This window comes from Cygnus atratus, chromosome 3 (assembly GCF_013377495.2).
Source record: "Cygnus atratus isolate AKBS03 ecotype Queensland, Australia chromosome 3, CAtr_DNAZoo_HiC_assembly, whole genome shotgun sequence".
Classification (NCBI taxonomy): domain Eukaryota; kingdom Metazoa; phylum Chordata; class Aves; order Anseriformes; family Anatidae; genus Cygnus; species Cygnus atratus.
In genome coordinates, this window is record NC_066364.1 from 82,081,719 (window position 1) to 82,103,944 (window position 22,226).

The 22,226-nt window shown below is 38.8% G+C and overlaps 1 protein-coding gene across 1 annotated transcript in view; it reads right to left on the bottom strand.

The window, feature by feature from the left end:
• Positions 1 to 22,226, bottom strand: part of RGS7 (regulator of G protein signaling 7) — a 308,925-nt gene that overhangs the window by 93,534 nt on the left and 193,165 nt on the right. The window contains exon 7 of the mRNA XM_035558119.2: positions 19,321 to 19,371. Within this exon, the coding sequence (XP_035414012.1) occupies positions 19,321 to 19,371 (51 nt within the window). The remainder of the gene's footprint in view (positions 1 to 19,320; positions 19,372 to 22,226) is intronic.

The window sequence follows — 22,226 nt, forward strand, 5'->3', positions numbered from 1 at the left end:
TTTGTACCTGTTGCCTCTTGTCCTCTCACTGGGCACCACTGGAAGGAGCCTGTCTCCATCCTCTTGACACCCTCTCTTAAGATATTTGTATATATTAATAAGATCCACCATCAGTCTGCTCTTCTCCAGGAGGTAAACAATATTCAGCAGGTAAGGAGGAAAACCTATGAGAGACGGACCCTTACCTGCCCAAGGAATGGTAACATACACCCTTACAGTCTGACCTGATCTACATCATAAGTCTCACACATATCCCAGGTCTAGAGATAAGGATGTACATACCTGAAACAATGACTACTTTATTTACATAAATATCTAGCAAAGTAAAACAAATCAGGGACATGCTACCAGTCTTGCCTTATATGCTAACAGGATGTGGGTGAATTTGGACTGACCTAACTGTTTGACATGACCCTGGGAGGATTTTATCCAGATTAGGTCAACAAAAGTCATTCCACCATGAAAGACCAAATGAAAGGGGAAGACGACCTACAGCTTCTTGAAGAAAAGGGAAATAATAAAAAATAAATAAAATAAAAAATAAAAGGCCTTTCTTCAACCACAGGGAAAAAAAAAAAAAAAAAGGAAAGGAAAGAGTTGTCAAAGAGGAGAAAAAATGAATATAGTCCTTGAAATAGAAGGCACTCATCAATGTTAGCAATACATAGACCCCTCTCTTGAAAACTTTCTAAGCAATGTTATGTATCTCATGTCATTACTTCCTACTGAATTTCAGCTGATTCATGTATTAACTGTTGCCAGCAACTACTAAGGCTTGCATTTATTCTCTTAATATATATTAAAAAAAAAAAAAAAGCAGTTGCAATTTGAAGTCTCTTGAGGCATACAAATGTGTAGTGAGGCATTGGAATTGAGCAGGGCTCTAATTTCACCTCTGAAAGATTTGTTTGGTGTGTTTGTTTGGCATACAGGAAATGAGCAGCTACACAAGGTGGAAGAAATCCATCTAAGCTGCAAGAATTATGTAGACCAAATACCAGTGAAAACAGAACACAGAGTAAGTTGGTCACTAGATAACCAGTTAATTCAGCACACAGTGATGGAAAGTGACCTGAATTTATTTAAATTCTTCTAATTTCACTAGTACCACTCTTGAGCTTTTATATTATCAATTGTGCAGAAATCACAGCGCTTTTGCTTCTTTTATTATTATCTCTTGTCTCTTCAAATTGAAATGATAGAAGGATAAAATCCAGAATCCTTTGAAGCATTGCCTTCCTATTTTTCCCACTGGCACTTCCTCTGAAATGAAAACTTTTTAGTTTGAGCTTTGATTCCCATGCTAATTCAGAGCAAAATACAGAAAATCAAAAACTACCTTGTTTCCCTTAATGACAGTCTGAACTTGTTTTCATGAGATATTTCCTGACACTTCCCTCATTCCCCCCTCCAGTATGAAGCTTTACGCTAGTATATAGTCGTATGTATACACTTTTGAACAAAAGAGCTAACAACAAAATCAAAAGTATCTTAAAAAGAAATCATTACTGACAATATCATATTTCTGAGAATTCTCTCACTTGTTCCACAATTTAAAGCAACGATAGAAGACCCAAAATACTGGGCATAAGCTGTTTCTATTCAGTAGTAGAATCATTATGCTATTATTTCAGATTTTCTTGTGTACTGCTTGCTGTTAGCATACCAAATCTTCCAACTATCTTTTTCTCCAGTGGCTGGGACTGCAGGTGTGTGATCAAGTCATTTGGCTGCAAACATTTGAAGAAGTATGTGATTCTCCATGGCATATGGTACCCAAGAGACTGTGCAAGCAGGCATCAGCCAGGAAACACATTTTACATCGTGGTTCCTTCAGACATGGTGCCCTATGTGGTGGCACAGTTCCCTGGCTGCAACACAATGTCACCACTCCTCCCTTTCTTTGTGACACTCAAGGCAAGGCACAGCTAGCCACATGCCAGCTTCCTTCTCAGTCAGCTGTGTTTTTGGAAATCACAGGCCCAGGAGCTGTCTGGGGTGGCGTTTCAAGGGAGGAGACCCAGACCCATGCTTAAAGCTTGACAGATTCAAGGCATCTGAGTAACTGCAATGGACGACACCAGCAGTACTGCACAAGAGTAGGTGCAGGCTTTTTCAGTTCACGAAATACTTGTTTCCGAAGGAAAAGCAGAAGATAGTATTGTTGAATCAGAGGGATGTCAGCTAATGTGTGATTATTTATGTATTTATTTATTTATATATTTTTTAAGATGGGTGAGGTTAAGCAATAGGTAGCACTAAAGTCTTGCTATGATTACTGCTGGTTAAGATGAATCATGACACTTCTTTAGTCTCTGAGTCTGTTTTGATATCAATTGCTACTATATCAACCATTAATTTTGTATCATTGTCATACATTGCTATCACAATCACAGAACACCCACTTATGACCAGGCAGTTCAGATAATACAAAGAACATGCAGCAGCAGCAGCTGGAATAATAGCTGCCTCTTTCACTGAACTCTACACAGTAAAGAAGAATACAATCTTCTTCATAACAACTTTCATACCTCCAGCTAACTGAGAGCATAAAAAGCTGAAAATAGTGTATTTCTTTCAATGGGAAGAATGCTGTGCATTTAAAGTCCGGCAGGAGTTAAGAGCTTTATAAGTAAAATGGTGTCATTCAGATGGAATGGTGTCATCAGGGAAAAATAACCATCAAAGCTCAGGCAAAGGAAGTACAAAGAGTGTGGAGATAACTTTCTAGAGAATAACATAGGAATGTGATTCACAGAGTGATTAGATACAATTATCTGGAATGAATACATATAAAAACAAGGCAGTTACCATAAACACAATCAGTTCTAGAGAGTTCCCTTAATCTATTATTTATAATTAATTCCTTTGACTGGTAAATAATATATATTTCACTGTCTACATCAAAATGAAGGATGAGAGAGTAAACTTTCAAGATGTTGCAAGACTCCATTTTATTCCATTTTTACCATCTGAATCACATGTTCCTATTGTCATAACAACCCCCTTTCCAGGGCTCACTTCTCTCTGTTGTAGCAGATTTACACAGATAATCGTAGAGAACTGACAGTTCAGCCAGATAAACTCTGCTATTAAAAATATAGAACTACTGAAAGAAACTAGCTAGCAAAAAAAGCTCAATGAAAACCCTTCCATCAGGGCTTTTTTTTTCCACAAGGAAAAAAAAAAAAAAAAGTTCTCAGTGAATGACCTATTTTTTCTCTATTGGCAGAATCTGAATGTAGAAGGAAAAGATAGCACTGAGGACACCAGCAACAAAAAATATAAAAGGGTTTAAAATAAATTGATAAAATGAACAAAAGCATCTACCTGGGTCAACATAATGGTCACTCTGTGTTTTAACGTAAGTCAAATATTAAGTTGCTGAACTGTTAGTAGTAGCGTGCAATTTATCACTTAAATTACCCTCAGCAGTAAAGAAAAAAGAGCTGGAAAATGTGTCCTCAGGTTTTAGAAAGACCTACAGTGGCAATCTGAGGGGAAGAAAAAAAGGTGAATACAACAAAAGCCCATAGAGACAACATGATAGGAACCATAATTAAGGGTAGAACAAGTAAAAATATAAATGAGACAGAAGAAGGATGACAGAACACTGTTACTGGTGGACGCAGTGTCTCACAATTCTGTGAGTGTTCTTACGTGGAATTAGTGAACATGTAAGGTCAACAAGATCTGATAAACACACTAACTTGGATTTCCTGAGGGATCTTGGTGTAACTCCCCCAAATGTCTTTTTAAAGGAACTAAGAGGATCTGAGATAGAAAGTAATGAAAAAAGGAATTGGTGGAAAGATAGGAACAAAGGTTAGTCACAGTAGATCAGTTATTACAGTTCAGGGAGGTAGCCACTGTAGCTGTGTTTAGTGGATCCTGAACTGTTCAGTATCATTAGAAATTATCTGCAGAAGAGTGTGACTGATGATATAACAAAATTTGCTGACAGTACATCATTACCGAGGTAAGTAAAAAGTCAGTTGTGAAGAGGTGTAGAAGGATTTCATAAGCAGTGATTCACTAGGCAATACAACAGCAGACAGAACTGAATCTTGGTAATTGCTAATTACTTCAGATATGAAACCTCCCTTCCCAAGTTCACATACCCAGTAAGTGGCTACAAGTTAGCTGCTGCTGCTCAAGAAAAAGTAGAATCACTGTACATGATTCTGTGAAAATGTTTGCTCAAATCTCAGAACAGAATTATTAGGAAAGAAATAGAAAAGAAACCAAAAGACATCACTAGTATAGAGAACAACACACCCACACCATAAATTCCACGTGGAGTTCTGGTTATTTCATATCAAACTATATAGAGAGAGAAAAGTTAAACATCACAGGAAGACGGAGGATAAGGATTGTAAAAATATAACTTCCATATAATATGAGAAATTGCAAATCAGAAAGTGGACGGCAGATGACAACCATTAGAGCAGGCTGTAAAATTGTGACTAGTCAAGAGGAGGTGAACAAATAAGGAATAATATTTTGCTGCTTCTAATAATCCAAGAACGCAGAGTCAACCAATGTGATTATTAGGCACACCCTTCCAATCAAAAAATATATCTAATACGTGATCAACTAGTGGAACAAATTTTCATGGGGTGTTGTAAAAGCAAAAATGTCACTTGAAAACTACTAAACAAAAAGATGGAAAAAACTGCAGGTCAGGAAATTCCCTAAGGACTATCAGGATCAGGGCAGGCAAAGCCAGGGACTGCTACACTACCTTTCTCATACTGTGAGAGCCTCTTCCTAAGCATTCAGACTGACCACTGCCAGAAACAGCTCATTTCAGATCACCTGATTGCAGCAATGCCTGTCTATTCATATTGACTTTGTTGTATGAAATGCATTTAATTTCTAGCATTCTGGAGTGTGCACTGGTTATAAACTAATTGGCACTATTAGCTATGTATTTTCTTGCTGTACAGAAGATTCTTGGCTTATTAATTTCTTTTAAAAAGCTATTTTCAACCATTATTATGCTTAAATGCCCTCACAGTGCACAGTTTCTTTTCATATTAAAATTGAAATTGCAATATATTTATCAATTAATTGCTCTTCCTGGACATAATTCTCGCGTGTCAGAATATCTTCTAAATGCACTAGCAGGAACTTAAATATGTTTTAATTTCTACTTCATTCTCAGCCATCATTGCTATGGTAAAAGTTATTGTGGATAGCTAAATTACCTTTGATCTATTTCTTGTAGGTATAAGTTTCTATCTGCTTCAAAGAGCTGAGAGCAAATATTTTGCAAAAGTTCATTAACATGAACTTTAACCCCTGGAATTTTACAGTCAAAACTCTCAAGATAGTTGTCTGCACACATGCAGTTATATTGCAGTTACTATGCAGTTATAGTGACAGTCACTATTATTAAAAATTCATGTCAGGTTTAACTGTGGAACTGTAAATCCCCATCCCTAATTTCTTCAAACCAGCCTATTTAAAATATCTGCAAGTTAAGTGACAAATATGTGAAGCTACCTCATGAAATAAGTCTTCACATATGTTATAAAGAAAAAAAAAATCAATCATTTGTTATTTCCTCAAAAGACCTTAACCAAAACATTTCAACTTTATTTATCCCACATTTAGAACAATTCAGCAGTTTTTAATTGTATTTTGCTTTTTTATGCTAGTGACTACATTTGAAGATGTAAGTAATTAGACAATTCTAAGATGCAAATGTGCCACGTCTGTAGTTCTTCGTAAGTTTCCCAATAAGTTTAAAAGCTGTTTAAAAGTTTAAGTTTTCCAGCTTATCTAATACATTTTTTTTCCTTAAAGTAGACATTAATTAAGAAGCACACTTTCAAAAGCAAGTACAAATTCCTTGCTATAGTTTCTGTATGAATAACTGAGATAAATAAGATTTTCCATGGTTTGGATTCTTTTAAACTAATTTGAGCTTCAACTTCAGTGAGAACTGCAATTTTTATTTTGTGGATCTAAGTATTCCAAAGTCAAATGAGGTCTTACAGCTACAAAAACAGAATGGACATGGAACAGTGAAACTCCTCATTTTTCAGCTTCAATTTGCCTGTTTTCCTGTCTGTGAAATTTGAGAAGGTGACTGAATGCAACCAGTGAAATTAGAGGAAAGGAGAAAGATTAGAGGGAGAATGTGAATGGAGAAGAACATGTGAATAAGATCAAACCAGCAGTCATAACCCTAGAAGAACTAGAGGACTCTGCAATAAAACTAGGGAATTAACCACAGAGATAAAAATTTAGAAGATAAGAGAGAAAAGGAAGACTTGCCGAGGCGACCGGCTCCAGGGCAAACGCGTTCTGCAGCGGAGCGGGGGATCAAGACAGGCAGGGCTTTTTTTTCAGCATCAAGGCTACTCGAAGCAGCCGAAGGAGCCGCCAGGACCCGGCAGCCCTCGCGAGGGAGGCTGACGAGGCGTAGGCGGAGCCAGTAGCATCCCCTCCCCGGCTGTTCAAAAGCAGCCCCTAGGGAGTGTGAGCGACCAGGAGCATGGCGAACAGGGCGGGCAAACAGGGTGTGGTGCGCCAGAAGGGCAGGGTGCGGCACAGCAGCTTGCGCGGCAGGGCGCGCAGGGAGGACACGCAGAGAGGGCGCGCAGGGAGGGCCCCTTGCCACTCTTTTGCAGTGGTCTTTCCCTTCGTTACCTGTAACCTGCCTGCGAGGAACCTGGCCATGGTATCAACCAGGCAGAAAACCATGGACTCCGCATCTCTTGCGGCCTCTCCTGCCACAGTGTCTGACGTGGCTACTCAGACAGAGGGCTTGGGGAAACACACAGCCATCCAGGTCTTGGGCTGCAATGTATGACCGAGTCTTCTGTCAGTATCTGACAGCAGCAGCGAGGGGTATGCCTGTGGCAGGTGTGCCCAGATTGAAGAGCTGCTCAGCCAGGTAGCGGAGCTTAGGGAGGAGGTAAGCAGGCTCAGGAGCATCAGGGAGTCAGAGAGGGAAATTGACTGGTGGAGGTGTACTCTACCCTCTCTGAGACAGACTCACGAGCCTGCAACAGCACAAATGTCTCCTGCTATGCAGAAGACAAAAGTTCCCTCATCCCACCAGGCAGTAGGAGGAGACCTAGGCCAAGGAGGGGAATGGAGGCATGTTTCTGTTCAGGGTGGTAGGCGATCCCTGTCCCTGCCCACCTCACCTTCCCATCTACCCTTATATAACAGGTATGAGGGTCTAGAACACGACAGTCAGAACAACGAAGTAGATGAAAGCCTGTCCCAGTTGGAGAGGATGCCTAAGGCAAGGCAACCTATCCCCCGCATTACTACATCAACTGTCAAAAAAGAAAGAAGGGCTATTGTCATGGGGGACTCCCTTTTGAAAGGGACAGAGGGCCCAATATGCCACCCAGACACAACCCACAGGGAAGTCTGTTGCCTCCCTGGGCTTGGGTGAGAGACTTCGCTAAGAAAGTCAAGCACCTGGTATGGTCCACCGACTAGTACCCCCTACTGGTCTTTCAGGCTGGTAATGACGAGGTAGCAACGAGAAGTCTGAGAGCGATCAAAAGGGACTTCAGGGCTTTGGGGCGACTACTTAAAGGATCAGGGGCACAGGTTGTGTTTGCCTCTGTCCTTCCGATAGGGGCATCGATGCTGACAAGCAGACTCATCACATTAACACGTGGCTTCGGGACTGGTGCAACCAGCAGAATTTCGGGTTTTTCGATCATGGGAAGGTCTACGCGACACCGGGCCTGCTGGCACCAGATGGGATGCGCCTCTCTCAGAGAGGGCTGAGGATTTTTGCTCAGGAGTTGGCAGGGCTGATAGATAGGGCTTTAAACTAGAGTCAGAGGGGGAAGGGGATAAAACCAGGCACGCCGGTGATGAGCTAAGGGATGGTGTGCTAGAATCAGAGGGACTGTGTGCTAGTGAGGCCCTTCAGTCGTCTACACAAGGTGCTGCGTGTAGGGGGGGGTGCATTTGAAGTGCTTCTACACAAATGCACGCAGTATGAGGAATAAAATGGATGAGCTAGAAGTCTTGGCCCAGTCCCGCAGCTACGACATCATGGGTATAAGCGAAATCTGGTGGGATGAGTCCTGTGGCTGGTGTGTTGCAATAGATGGTTACAGGCTCTTCAAGAGGGACAGGCAGGGTAGGCGAGGTGGTGGGGTGGCAATGTATGTGAAGCATAGGCTGGACTGTGTGGAACTTCAGGTTGGTGATGGCAAAGTTGAAAGCCTCTGGGTAAGGATTAAGGGACGATCAAATAAAGTGGATGTTGTTGTGGGAGTCTATTACAGATCACCTGGCCAGGACGACAACACCGATGAATTATCCTTTGCAGAACTAAGAGATGCCTCAAGATAAACTCCCCTTGTCCTAATGGGGGATTTCAACTTGCCAGACGTCAACTGGGATCACCACACGGCTGACACGAGCAAGTCCAGGAGGTTCATAAGCACCTAGATGATAACTTCTTGGTGCAGGTGCTAAGAGAGCCAACTAGAAAAGGTGCCCTCCTAGATCTGTTGCTGGAGAACAGAGAGGGTCTTGTGGGAGACGTGGCAATTGGCGGCCGTCTCGGTCATAGTGACCATGAAGTGGCTGAGTTTAGAATTTATGGTGACAGAAGGAAAACTGTCACCAAAACTTCAGCCCTGGATATGGGGAAAGCAGACTTCAGGCTGCTCAGGGAACTAGTCAGCAAGGTCCCCTGGGAAATTGCTTTTGAAGGCATTGGCGTCCATTAGTGCTGGTCAGTCATTAAGCACTGCCTCCTAAAAGCACAGGATCGGGCGACTCCAAAGTATCGGAAGTCAGGCAAGCGGGGCAGAAGGCCAGCCTGGCTGACCAGGGATCTTCTACTGGAGCTTAGGCGAAAAAAGAAAGTGTACGGCTGCTGGAAGGAGGGTCAGGCAACGAGGAAGGAATATAGGGATGCTGTTCGTGTTTGTAGGGAGAAAATTCGTGTGGCCAAAGCCCAACCAGAGTTGAAGCTGGCCATGTCTGTGGGAGACAATAAAAAATTTTTTTTTAGATATGTGAACAGAAAAAGGAGAACCAAAGAAAACATAGGTCCACTACTAGATGGGGAAGGTCTCCTTACAGACCATGACATAGGCAAAGCAGAGACGTTTAACGCCTTCTTCGCCTCTGTCTTCAACACTGATGATGGGCTTCAGGACCCAGGGTACCCTGAGCTGGAGGACCATGACGGTGGGAATGACAAACTCCCAACCGACCCTGAACGTGTGCGGGATTTGCTGCTCCACCTGGATCCACACAAGTCCATGGGTCTGGATGGAATTCGTCCCTGGGTGCTTAAAGAGCTGGCTGACGTCATCGCGGGACCTCTCTCAATTATTTTTCAACGATCTTGGGAATTTGGAGAGGTCCCATTGGACTGGAAGCTGGCAAATGTTGTGCCAATTTTCAAGAAGGGTAAAAAAGAAGACCCTAGCAATTATAGGCCTGTCAGTCTCACGTCATTGTGTTGTAAAATTATGGAGAGGATGATCCTTGAAGTTATTGAAGCGCACCTGGGGGACAATGCAGTCATTGGTCCCAGGCAACATGGGTTCATGAGGGGTAGGTCCTGCCTAACAAATTTGATTTCTTTTTATGATAAGATAACCAGCTGATGTGATCTTTTTGAACTTCAGCAAAGCTTTTGACACGGTTTCCCATAGGATCATACTGGACAAAATGTCCAGCATACAGCTAAACAAAAACATCATACGATGGGTGAGCAATTGGCTGACAGGCAGGGCTCAAAGGGTTGTGGTAAATGGGGCCACATCTGGCTGGTGGACGGTCACTAGTGGGGTCCCTCAAGGCTCCATTTTAGGGCCAGTCCTCTTCAATGTTTTTATAAACGATTTGGATGTAGGACTAGAAGGTGTTTTGAGCAAATTTGCCGACGACACCAAACTTGGAGGAGTTGTGGACTCGGATGAGGATGGAAAGGCCTTGCAGAGAGATCTGGACAGATTGGAGAGCTGGGTGATCACCAACCACATGAAGTTTAACAAAAGCAAGTGCCGGGTCCTGCACCTGGGATGGGGCAACCCTGACTGTACGTACAGACTGAGTGATGAGACACTGGAGAGCAGCCCCGCAGCGAGGGATCTGGGGGTTGTGGTTGACAGCAAGTTGAATATGAGCCAGCAGTGTGCCCTGGCAGCCAGGAGGGCCAACCGTATCCTGGGATGCATCAAGCACGGTGTTGCTAGTCGGTCGAGGGAAGTGATTGTCCCGCTCTACCCTGCACTGGTGCGGCCTCACCTCGAGTACTGTGTGCAGTTCTGGGCACCACAGTACAAAAAGGACATGAAACTGTTGGAGAGTGTCCAGAGGAGGGTGACGAAGATAGTGAAGGGCCTAGAAGGGAAGACATATGAGGAGCGGCTGAGGGCACTGGGCCTGTTCAGCCTGGAGAAGAGGAGGCTGAGGGGGGACCTCATCGCAGTCTACAACTTCCTCGCGAGGGGGAGTGGAGAGGCAGGTGACCTATTCTCCGTTATCACCAGTGATAGGACCCTTGGGAACGATGTTAAGCTGAGGCACGGGAAGTTTAGGCTAGACATCAGAAGAGGTTCTTCACCGAGAGGGTGGTCGCACACTGGAACAGGCTCCCCAGTGAAGTAGTCACTGCACCAAGCCTGTCTGAATTTAAGAAGAGATTGGACTGTGCACTTAGTCACATAGTCTAAACTTTTGGGCAGACCTGTGCGGTGCCAGGAGTTGGACTTGATGATCCTTATGGGTTCCTTCCAACTCGGGATATTCTATGAAATGAGGGAAGGGAATATTGAAGAACAAGAGAGAGCTAAGGAAATATTTATCTGTCCATGATGACATAGAAAGCAATGTCTTTTGCCTAGTAAACTAGACTTCCCAGCAGGTCACTTAACCTTGAACTCTCATTATCCTCCTGGGTGAACAGCTGTGTTTCTCTACATGTGCCATGCGAAAACTGAAAACCCACTTAAGGACAATTAGTAACAAAATCAAGAAAGGGCCTTACATTAACCATTCAGTTATTAAATGCTACATGCACTTTCCATTACTACATAACATAGTTCTCTCAGAAACAAGGAAGCAGAAAGCTAATGAAGTCTCTAGACAATTATTTAGCTGCTTTTAATTAAATATGCCAGCATGAATTGGGATTTACTAAATGTTCTTCCTCTTAAACCTCCAAAACTCGGTATGATCCCAAAGGTTCAGAAGGAAAATGACAAACAGGAAGAAATCACAAAAATTCTAAGTAACTTTAGTAAAAACAGGATCAAATATTTATTAAGAATGTCATAGAATTATAGAATGGTTTCGATTGGAAGGGACCTTAAAGATCACCTGGTTCCAACCCCCCCACCCCCACCCGTGGGCAGGGACACCTTCCACTAGACCAGGTTGCCCAAAGCCCCATCCAACCTGGCCTTGAACACTTCCAGGGACAGGGCATCCACAGCTTCTCTGGGCAGCCTGTGCCAGTGCCTCACTACCCTCAGAGTGAAGAATTTCTTCCTAATATCTAATATAAGTCTACCTTCTTTTAGTATAAAATCATTACCCTTGTCCTATTGCTACACTCCCTGAAAAAGAGTCCCTCTCCAGCTTTCAAGTACTGTAAGACTGCTCTAAGGTCTCCCTGGAGCCTTCTCTTCTCCAGACTGAACAACCACAACTCCCTCAGCCTGTCTTCATAGGAGAGGTGCTTAAATCCTCGGATTATCCTTGCGACCCTCCTCCGTACCTGCTCTAATAGGTCCCTGTCCTTCTTGTGCTGGGAGCCCCAGAGCTGGACACAGTGCTCCAGGTGGGGTCTCATGAGAGCAGAGCAGAGGGGAGAAAAGCAGAATAGAGGGGGATTATTGTCATTATTATTTAACTCATTCATTAATAAGCCTTATTTCTAAAAGATAGCAGAGTTCTCCCTACAAGGACATACCTTTCTTTTGATTCTTCAGTCGTACTTTTGTTGTACTATTGACTTAAGTCAATAAATATGTTTTATCATTTTTAGCAGTGACAGTAATATAATAGGCTTTGACCATGCTGAAAAAGCAGTAAGTGGCAGCTACAAGTGTGCAAAGTTAAGGAGCAAGCAGAAAAGACAGGGAACACATAACATTTAAATCAGCAGAATTTGGTATCAGAAGCTAGTCATTCTGAAAATCTGATGCATTTGTAGGAAGTTAACATTGGCTAGTGATATATTTTCTTACTCAGAGATATTGGTTCCATATTCTGAGTGATGACATGAAGAGAAGGGTACAATACCTGGAAAGATATACACTGTTTAGGAACCAGTTCCTCAGAACTATGTGGAATATTTTCATTGAAAACTATCTAAAAAAAAAAAAAAACTTTCTAGGTTTTGTAGAGCTTTGGGGAAAACACAGTCCCAGTTTTGAATCACTCATCATCATATAGCTTTATATAATAAAATAATAGCTTCATCATAAACCTTTATGATGAAGCTGTGTACTTCAGAGGTAATTTGATGGGTAAAGATTTTCAACTGTGTAATTTAGATTTCTTACACCCTAATTTGTTCTGTGACAGAAAGGATGAAATATATTCCTTAAATTGGTACAACAGAGCATCTGAAGCTCCTTCCAATGAAGTTACTTGAAATTCATGCTTACTGATTTTTCAGTTTCTGGTATATGGATCTGGCAATGGTTTTAGCACGAACTTTTTGCCTGAATAGGCTTCTTTACACTAATATTTCTAATCAGTACTTTGTATTCTGTTTAGTACTTCTTTCTTACTCTTTACTCACCAAGGCTCTAAAAGGCCTCAGTGAAATAATGCCCATATTGCCTACTGAGTTCCAAAGAAAATGCTGTTCATTGGTAGTTTGTTTCAATTTTAAAACTCTAACTGGGTATAAGACTCTTCTTAGAAACTAGTTTTTGTATTTTAGTCTGAGATATAGCTTAAAGACCATGTTACACCTAATCTTATTTTAAAAGGAATTGTGTTATACCTTGGCTCTTTTACAGTTAATGGAAAGCCTCCAACCTTCTGTGGAACTGGAATTTCACCATCAATGATTAAAATAAAGAATGAAGGAGTGGATGTCATATGAAGGTATTACACTTGTCACTGAAAATAATTGTGCATAGCATTTTGATACTTTAATACTAAAGACTTAAATTATTTCTTATGAAAAACAAATAGCTTTGAAGACACCACTATAGAATTAGGGTTAGTATTCAAAAAAAAAAAAAAAATTTAAGCACTCAGTTGAAGGTTTGTTTTCAACCAGAAGTAAGCAAATATCAAGAGAGTTCTGTTTTACTTAGGAAACTTACATGACACAACTTAAGTTATGGTAAAATTATTTAAATATGTGTACATATATTATAAGTCATTTGAAGAGTTTGAGGATTTTCCTTATTATAAACACAATAAATCTACTTTGAATTAGTATTCTATAGACAAGTGCAAATAGGTTGGTTACAGAAACAAAGTTACAGTGCACGCAATTTGTAATTCTAATAGCAGAAATATCAATTCTTCTTTTTCTGTTATGCAGCAAATTATCCTAGAAGAAGGCAAATTCCATACCTGTGATCTTTACTCATTGATCCAGTATAGACTTTCCTTTATAAATTAAATAGATATTTTTCAATTATTAATACTTATAGGCAATAAAAAGTTAATAAAATTAATTTGATCATAAATATGATTAAGTAAATAGACTAGACATACTTTCTACCTTCTTAATATAACCTATTATATTGATAAATATCCTTCACTGTTTATTAAGTGATTTCTAAAGGCATTTTCAGAGTTATGATGTTGTATAATACATAAATCCTATTATCTACAAATATAGCTTATTATTAGGATGAAAAAACATAAACTATTTAATATAGCATCTTGAAAAATAATATCACCTCATTACAATCAGGGAGAAGGAATTTTATTTAGCCATGCTTAGTCTGATGTAACAGTGTTATAGTTTGACTTATCTGCTTATGTTAAGTGATCAGTCACTGATACCTTTGCATCTGTACTAGTCACAAACTCCATTTCTTCACTGCAGGAGTAAAAAAATGTTCATTTTTAACCAGCTACTAAACACACCGCACTATCAGAAGAAATGACCACTCCTTGAAGAGAAATTGGAATTAAGCACTGATGCACTGATGTAGCCTACCACCTATTTGCATGCAAGAAAATCAACTGGCCAACTTGGGAACACGCTAATCACCTTCAAGAGTTAATACATGGAAATGAGGCTGCTCAAAAATTGCTATCAGCATGTACGAGGAGGGGAAGCTCACATCAGGCTACCCCTGCTGTTCTGCGTGCCCTTGGGAGACAAGTGTAACACACATGCATTCTACACAGAGTAACAGACTACAACAAAGTGGAAGAAGCTTCAGTGAAAAAGTATGAAAGAAGAAACAGTACCCATTAAGTCTAATTTATCCTGTCACAACTATATGACAAGGAATACACCTTTGTCTGCCATTTGTCAAGTCTATCCAAGGCTTTTAGGCAAATAGAATAACTTCTGCATATGAATATCTACCATTTCAGTCCTGAAACCCCAGCAGTGGCTAGAAGTCCAATGATTATCAAAGACAGATAAATGCTACACGTACATAAAGGAAAACTGCCCCATACAGTTTTATTATGTTCGAGTATCACAACATTAATACTATCGGTACTAAAGGAGTGCCTGTCAATTTTGACATTTTCCCAGGCAGGATTTGAGTTTTACTTTCTTTCTGTTCACCTGAAATTATTATCACAGACATTATTTCATTTAATTGTTACAGGACCTGACAAGCTCAGATCAAATTCACCCAGCAGAATAAAGTTAGAGTTATTTACATTAGACTTGCTGAAGGTTCACGAGATTTGCCTCACCAAACAAAATGCACCCAAGTTTCTGTTAGACATACAAAAAAAAAAGCTGAGTGTCTCGTAGATCCCAATTTCCTAATATGAGGCTTATGGTACGTGTGCAGGCAGTATAAAATTTACCAGGTGAGTTGTTTTTTTTTTTTTCCAGTTAAGCGGAAAAAAAAAAAAAGAAAAAAAAAGGAATGCATTCTACTCTTGCTTTATTTTCACTAGTTTTGATTAATGCAAAGACTTCAAGCAGAAGCGTGACCTTTTCATTTCCTTCTTCCTCCATTTCATAAGAGGCTATTTTCTCCTTTAGCAAACTCTGGAAGGGGAACCTCCCCTTCACCTGCAGCTGTCTGGCACTGTCTCCCAGGTTGCAATGGTTTGCTGTTTGCTGCTGCCTTCCTGCATACACATGTGAAGAAGGGGCAGAAATAGGTTTTCAAATACACTTTAATCTACTCAGATTAAAACGCTAATATATTTCCTCTAATTCTTAAAGCAAACACAGCGTATTTTTGAGGTCATTATTAATACAGCTGCTGCTGGAGAAAAATTTAACTGGAAAAAAAAATATATTAAAAAAAAAAGGAGGGAAAAGTAGAAGAGAAACAGATGTTGTGCTGCTGAATTCTCCATTTTCCTTGCACTAGGTTAGTGACCACAGTTTACACTGCTGCTGGTGGGCATCTAGTTACAAATTAGCTACATAAGTTAAATGAAAAGAATGTCATTGGAAAGAATTGCAGATGTGAGCATGTCTATTTCAAGGAACAGTCTTGTTTTATAACTTAGAAAGCTTGATTTAGTAATATATATGTCTGTAAACATATTTAAGAAGAGAGAATAGAGAAAATACTACAGTGTTTTCAAATGAATTGTTATAGGCTCATTTTAATATATAGCGGCTTTCTTTAAAATTTCTCATAGCAGCTTAACTTTTTGCTACCATCATCATTGCATTTTCTGAACTGTTGAAGAGATGTTCGTCAAGGATTAGTAACACTTCTGAGTGTAATTCTTGTCATCCAAGAGCAGTAGCAAACTCCTTCAACTGACAGCCCAAAGGAGCCAGACTAAGGCACTCAGAACTCAGGGCTGCATATCCTGAAGCTGGCTGCAGTACTACAGTTCTTCTACAGCAACCAACCAGTAATGAAGTGACTTCAGCCAAGTAATTCCCATTGGCTTTACAGATGTCAGTAAATTAAAGGCTCTTTCTGAGACACATAAGTAGAAATTTTTCATGGGTTGAGTTAAGCATGAAATACGTATTTGTATATAGCACACATTTAACTATGAAAATACTGATTATTCTTCACTAAACCAAGAATTGATACTGGTTCCTCTCATTAAAAGACAACAGCATGATTTACTGTTAGCATGTTGTAATGCTAGGGAACAGACAAATCAAGTGTCTTTCCAAAGAGCATCAAAGAAATCAGTGCAAGAACCAAGTACAGAACCACTCTCTTGGAGATTTCAGCTGACACCTTTAAATCAGCTCATCATCCTTTTTTGTTCTGTTTTTTTCCTAAGGACTAAAAGGATTTCAGTCTGTAGTGTGGTCAACCTGGTACATTTCACAGCACTAATTATCATTTTAAAAAAGAAAAACACAATGTAGAAAAACAGTAGATTTTCCGCATTAAGAGTAATTGGCACCATCAGTGAAGAGTCAGCACTTACCCTGTAATGGTCAATTCAACAAACACATGTCTAAATGCAAAACCACAAGCTCTTACAATTCTGTAAACTCAGTTAATTGCTTCTTTTGGGGTTGAGGTCAGGCTTATTTTTATGACCGAACTAAACTTCCACATTAAAAATAACTTAGATAATTCTTGTTCCTTAAAATTTTACAGATGAGTTGTAGGCTGAAACACAAACATTTTTTTAAGTACATACTGAAAAGCAAACAACATAACAGCAACTGTACATTGCACCCAGCTATTCTGGGCACAAACTCTTCTCTGCTCCACTGAAACAACTTCAAATCCGGTATAATTTAGCGGAATCCACCCATCATCTCTAGTTTATGTTCTTGATGCAGATTTACTCAGCAAGCCAAAATCTTTCAAATTTTCCACACAACATGTTTTTCCACTTATGAAAAATGTGCATTTTTTTTTTTACTGGAAATTTACACTTGTAACTATTTTTTGCTTAAAATTACTGTTTCCAGACACTAGCTTTACATTTATTAACACAGTGAAAACAAATGCTGCTGCCAGACCATCTCCTGCCTTTTGTTCTATCACTATCCATAAAGCAGCCTTCTTCATTCCCATTTAAATGTTATTGGAGTTGTATGCTCTATGCAAAACACAGGAAAAAAAGCACTACAAAATGTTTTGTTTTGTGTTTTTTTTTTTTTTTGGGGGGGGGGTTGTTTTGTTTTTATGTACTGCATACTAAGTAAGTTAAATCTATCTATTTGTCCCTTAGATAACAATTTACATGCCTTGCTTGTATGAATAGTTCACAGCACTGACAGATGAGGGGTACAGTAGTCCTTAAATTTTTCTGGAGATATTGGAATATACTCAAAATATGTGAACCAAGGTCTACATTATATTACTGATATCAGTACTAGATAGAGATGATAACTTCCAGTGCAAACACAGGGATTATTTATTTATGCATCGCAAAACTGCACAACAGCTTGGTAACAGGACCCTAAGGGGGAGTTTAAAAAGACAGCCATAGTCTTTTTTCAAAGACAGACTGGCATGCTGTTGAAAAGCGGACAGAAGGTAATGGAAATTCAAATGATGCTCCCAGAAATTTAGGGCTTTTCCATGGGAAATTCTGGATGGTCTTGTCTAGAACCGGAATAAAGTCAAAATCTTCAAAGATTTTATAAACCAGAGTACTATCAGAAGTTTTGTCCTGTGAATAGCTCTTGCTCACCATCTGTCAGGTTCTGGCAATTCTGAATGTCACCCAAAGGCAACATTTGGGGTGGCTTGCCTTCTGAAGATTTGCATCCAGCCAGCTCCAGATAGCTGACTTTGGACTGTCCAGTCCTTGGACCAGGACTGACATGCATAAGACGTTTTTGCCATTTTGGATAATTTTTCCACCCATGCAATCTGAGAGGGTATAATGCAGCTCAGATTAAATTTCTGTGGTGTTCTTGTTACATATGTTAGTAGTTTGTGTGTTTGTTTAATTTTATTTGGGTATCAACATAGGGAACCATTTAGTTTAAGGTTTCAGCTATTCCAAATTTTGCAACAACAAGATAATCTGAAGAACAGCCTATTCTAGTATTGCAGTTCTGGTTTTAAAAATAAAGGTTAAGCTTCCATAACAAATAAACATAGAATGGCAATCTTTCAAACTCTAATAAAAATAGATAGTTGAGTGTTTTTTAGTTGACAGCTGAGAAACGCAATATCACACGTCTCAAGTGATCTAAACATTAGCTTCAGGAAGCAAATACACAACACTCACTTTAAAGTTATACTAAAATGGCAGCAATTAGTGATCTGTCTGATGTAACAATTCAGATAATTTGTGAACTGCATATTTTCAAATATTGAATATACATATAAAACTATCCAACTCATAATCTTAAACTCAGTGATATTACTTTTTGCTGGAATTCCACAATGATTCCACTTTCGTATCTAATATGACAGAAAAATAAAATAAAATTTAAAAAGAAACAAACAAAAAATAGACATTCCATTCCAAAAACTCTGAAACAGAGAAAGGATTTTTTTTTTTAATGCTCTTAAGTGGGAAGATTATCTTTCCCCCAACCAAAATAGAATAGGAACTTCCACAAAATTTTATTTCTGACGTTCATCATTTTCTACTAGAAACCATTCTTTTCCAGAAAAATTCACATCATGTAAAAATTTTCCTGTAAATCAGGGAAATAAATATCAGACATGCACCAAGCCATAGAAACTGAATTAGCAGCTTGCCACATAAGAAACCTGTGGCAGAATTTAGAACCAAATCTTTATTTCCACATCCCAACCCAGTTTACTGAGCAGTGAGCAGTTCTTCCTCACCACACTGATTTTATTTACAGTTTACTCTCCATTTAAGATGCTATAAAACTGTCCAAACTTAAAGATACAAACACAGCTCTTGATATCAGTACAAGAGCATATTTTATTAATTTTATTTATTTTTTAATCTACGGGAAAATTCTGTTAAGAAAACAGCTTGTGCTTAACAAACTATTTAGTATGACAATGAGTTAATTCCTCTTGGAGTAAATCATAAATTAATTTTCCACTAATTAAAGCACTTATCATTTTCATTCTTGGACATCCTCTTGTTTCCTGGTACATGCTCCAATAAAATGGATAACCAAAATCATGAGATTCTTAGCAAAAGTTTCTGAGGTTTGATGCTGTCTGTTTTGCTGTTGAAATCACACTGGTCAAATGCTGCCTGGCCACCCACATCACAACATGTTTTTTCAAACATACAAAAATGAAAAGTTACCTGGATCTTCTATAGATAAGTTCTTCGTCAACCACTGAACAATGTCTGAACCTAGGAACAAAGCAATAGGTATTTTTAGATTAGTAAGTTTTCTCTTCCTATTCTTCAGTTCCCTAGACCTATTAACATTATTCTACATGCAAGAGACCTCTATATTTTTTTTGCTCTGTTTGTCAAGAATCAACTAGAATATCTTTTTATATATACATATATATACATATATATGTTTCTCCACAGCTTTGGCAAAAGAAACATGCCACCACTCCTTTCTTTAGGCCAAGACTTACAAAACACAATAGAAAAGTGTATGATAACCTACATTTTAAAATTACATTATTGGAAAATTTACATTAAAGAAACTCTCTTTTTAAAGTTAATATAAGATTTTCCTCACCTTTCAAATTAGCTTGCAAATGAAACTTAGAAAAGGTAAATGCAACATATGTTGTGATTTTGCAATATATGACAGTATATGCTCCAGGTCATTTCTGACAAAAAACCTCCTTGAGACTAATACATACGATTATGAACTCCTTTTAGGAGCTCCGGTTTACGTTCAGCTTTGCCTTCTGATTTTTTATCTTCTGCTGTAGTGACTTTCAACCCTTTCCGCTGCCTACCAGTGAAAGCATATCAATTACCTAAGCATGTACTACTACAACAGGTCTGCCTTATGTCTAAGCTTTTGATAGAATTCATTCATTCTTGGGGTTGAAGCCCTTTCCTTACCACTCCAGATCCTCTACATCTTCTGTATCCCTACATTTACTCCCTATCCTTTTCTTTGTATTTAATTTCCTGCCCTTATCTTAAGGGCATGTTATTCCTCCCCTCTTAACATCTCCAATACCACACTCCATGCTGCCCTTTGCAACACATATCCTTCCAACCCTACCTCCTGATTCTTAACCACCCTCTGCTGCACTTGGCTGTGCACTTCCTATCACACTTCACACTCTTTGTGCCAAGACAAGCTGAAGGAAGTCTCATTTTTTAGACTCCAAGCTGCAGTTGGACTTCACCACTGTGAACATATTGGATTACAAAACAGATTATGAAGCAGTTCTGCAGACAAAAAGACAATTGCATTTATGATTTAAACAACTTTAAATAACAAAAACTGGCCTAAAGGGAAAACACACTCAGAAGCTGGGGGTGATGCACATGTTCTGTGTTTCATGATGGTTGCAGAATGTCTACATTTCAGACAAGCAACGTAATGGAAAGACGTCATATAATACTTCCTTATAAAAATGGTATTTAAGTTGCTTATCCATTTCTAGGCAGACATAATAATACTATTCTTTTAAAAACCTTAAATCTAAAAGGCAAAAAGACAATAAAAGTCTACACAAATATAAAACTAATCAAAATAATAAAATCTCATGAATAGGCAATAATATAAAATATTAGAACCTGCAGATTTCACCATCACTCCCAAGACTCAAATTTCTTCCTGTACTTCTAATTATGCATAATTTCCTTTGATCTTATTAAAACAATGAATATGGTGTATTAATAAAGCATTCCAGAGAAGAAAGAAAATCCATTTTTACTCTCTTAACTGTAAATAATTTTGCTACTTCCATTTTTTATTAAACTTAGTGAATAGCCTTATCATGTACTTCACAAAGCCTAGCTTATTTTAATGTAGCTTTTCATGTGTGTACACATTACTAAATTGATTACGTAACAATGAAAACTGTGGAGATTTTACAACCATCTCCAGAGAAGAGATTTTCAATACTTTTTTACATGTATAAATTTTGACAGATATTAAACTTCAGCAGCAAAATTTCTCATAGTATTTACACTGAATTGTTAAGTGAGGCAATTTTGCATGCTCCTACTGTCGAATGAATACAAAATGTTTCAGGCAGATATTCCTACCTCAAAATATTCTATTTTTGTGAATTTTTATAAATACAATTTCTGTCTTTAAGAAGTTAATGAGGCTAACACTGAAGGATGAATTTTAGCTTAGTGTAAGATAAAACTTCACAGACTTCAATAATGCAGTTCCAAACCTAGGCACATTTTTTCCATTAGCTGACTAGAGAAATTAGTCAGCCCTAAATATTTTCCTAAACCCTCAAAGGTCAGAGTAAAAAAGTAATTAGAGAAACAACATGAGATTTTTTAAAACTGGTTCTTAACTTTATCTTCCTTCAAATCCTGTAGGTACCCCATGGGAAGAATTTTTCTACTTTTTTATCTCACCTTCAAATGCTTTCCTCTTTACCTCTTCCAAACACTTTCCCATAGTGACACACCATATTTCTCAGTCCTCAGCTCCAGGCATCATATTTGCCTACATAATCTACACATCAGAAATTTCACTTCCATATGTTACACTGTCTTCTAAATAACAGAGGGAAATGGGATTTCTTGACAACTGTATCATCTGATTCTGAAAGATCATTACCACTCTATTCATATTTTATAATGAAGCTATTCCCCTGATACCCAAAAGCCTGAACAGCAGTTTAAGCCAGCTGTAACACTTGAACACTCCAATGATTTGAGCTGCATGACTTCAATGACAAAAGCTTAGGTCAATAAATATTAACATATATGCTCTCCTTCTAGTGTGAAGGGTATTCAAGTAAAACAAAGTTGCAAGTAGTATGTCATATCACAAGTGAGAAATCTATCAGTCCATTTTCCTTTGGGAGATCTCGTGGGCAACTGTAGTCCTAAAATAATAATAAAAGTATCATCTTTAATAGCTTGCTGTGTGTTTTTTTTTAGTGGTTACTTTATATGTCTAATCAACAATGTAATTCCATTCAATCATATCTGTGCCCTTTTCTAAGCTTTATTGTTTATGCAAATGTGTTTCTAAAAGCAAGACCATTGCTATAATTTTTTATCTCAGGAAAAGAACAAGGCAGCTAAACAGGTGA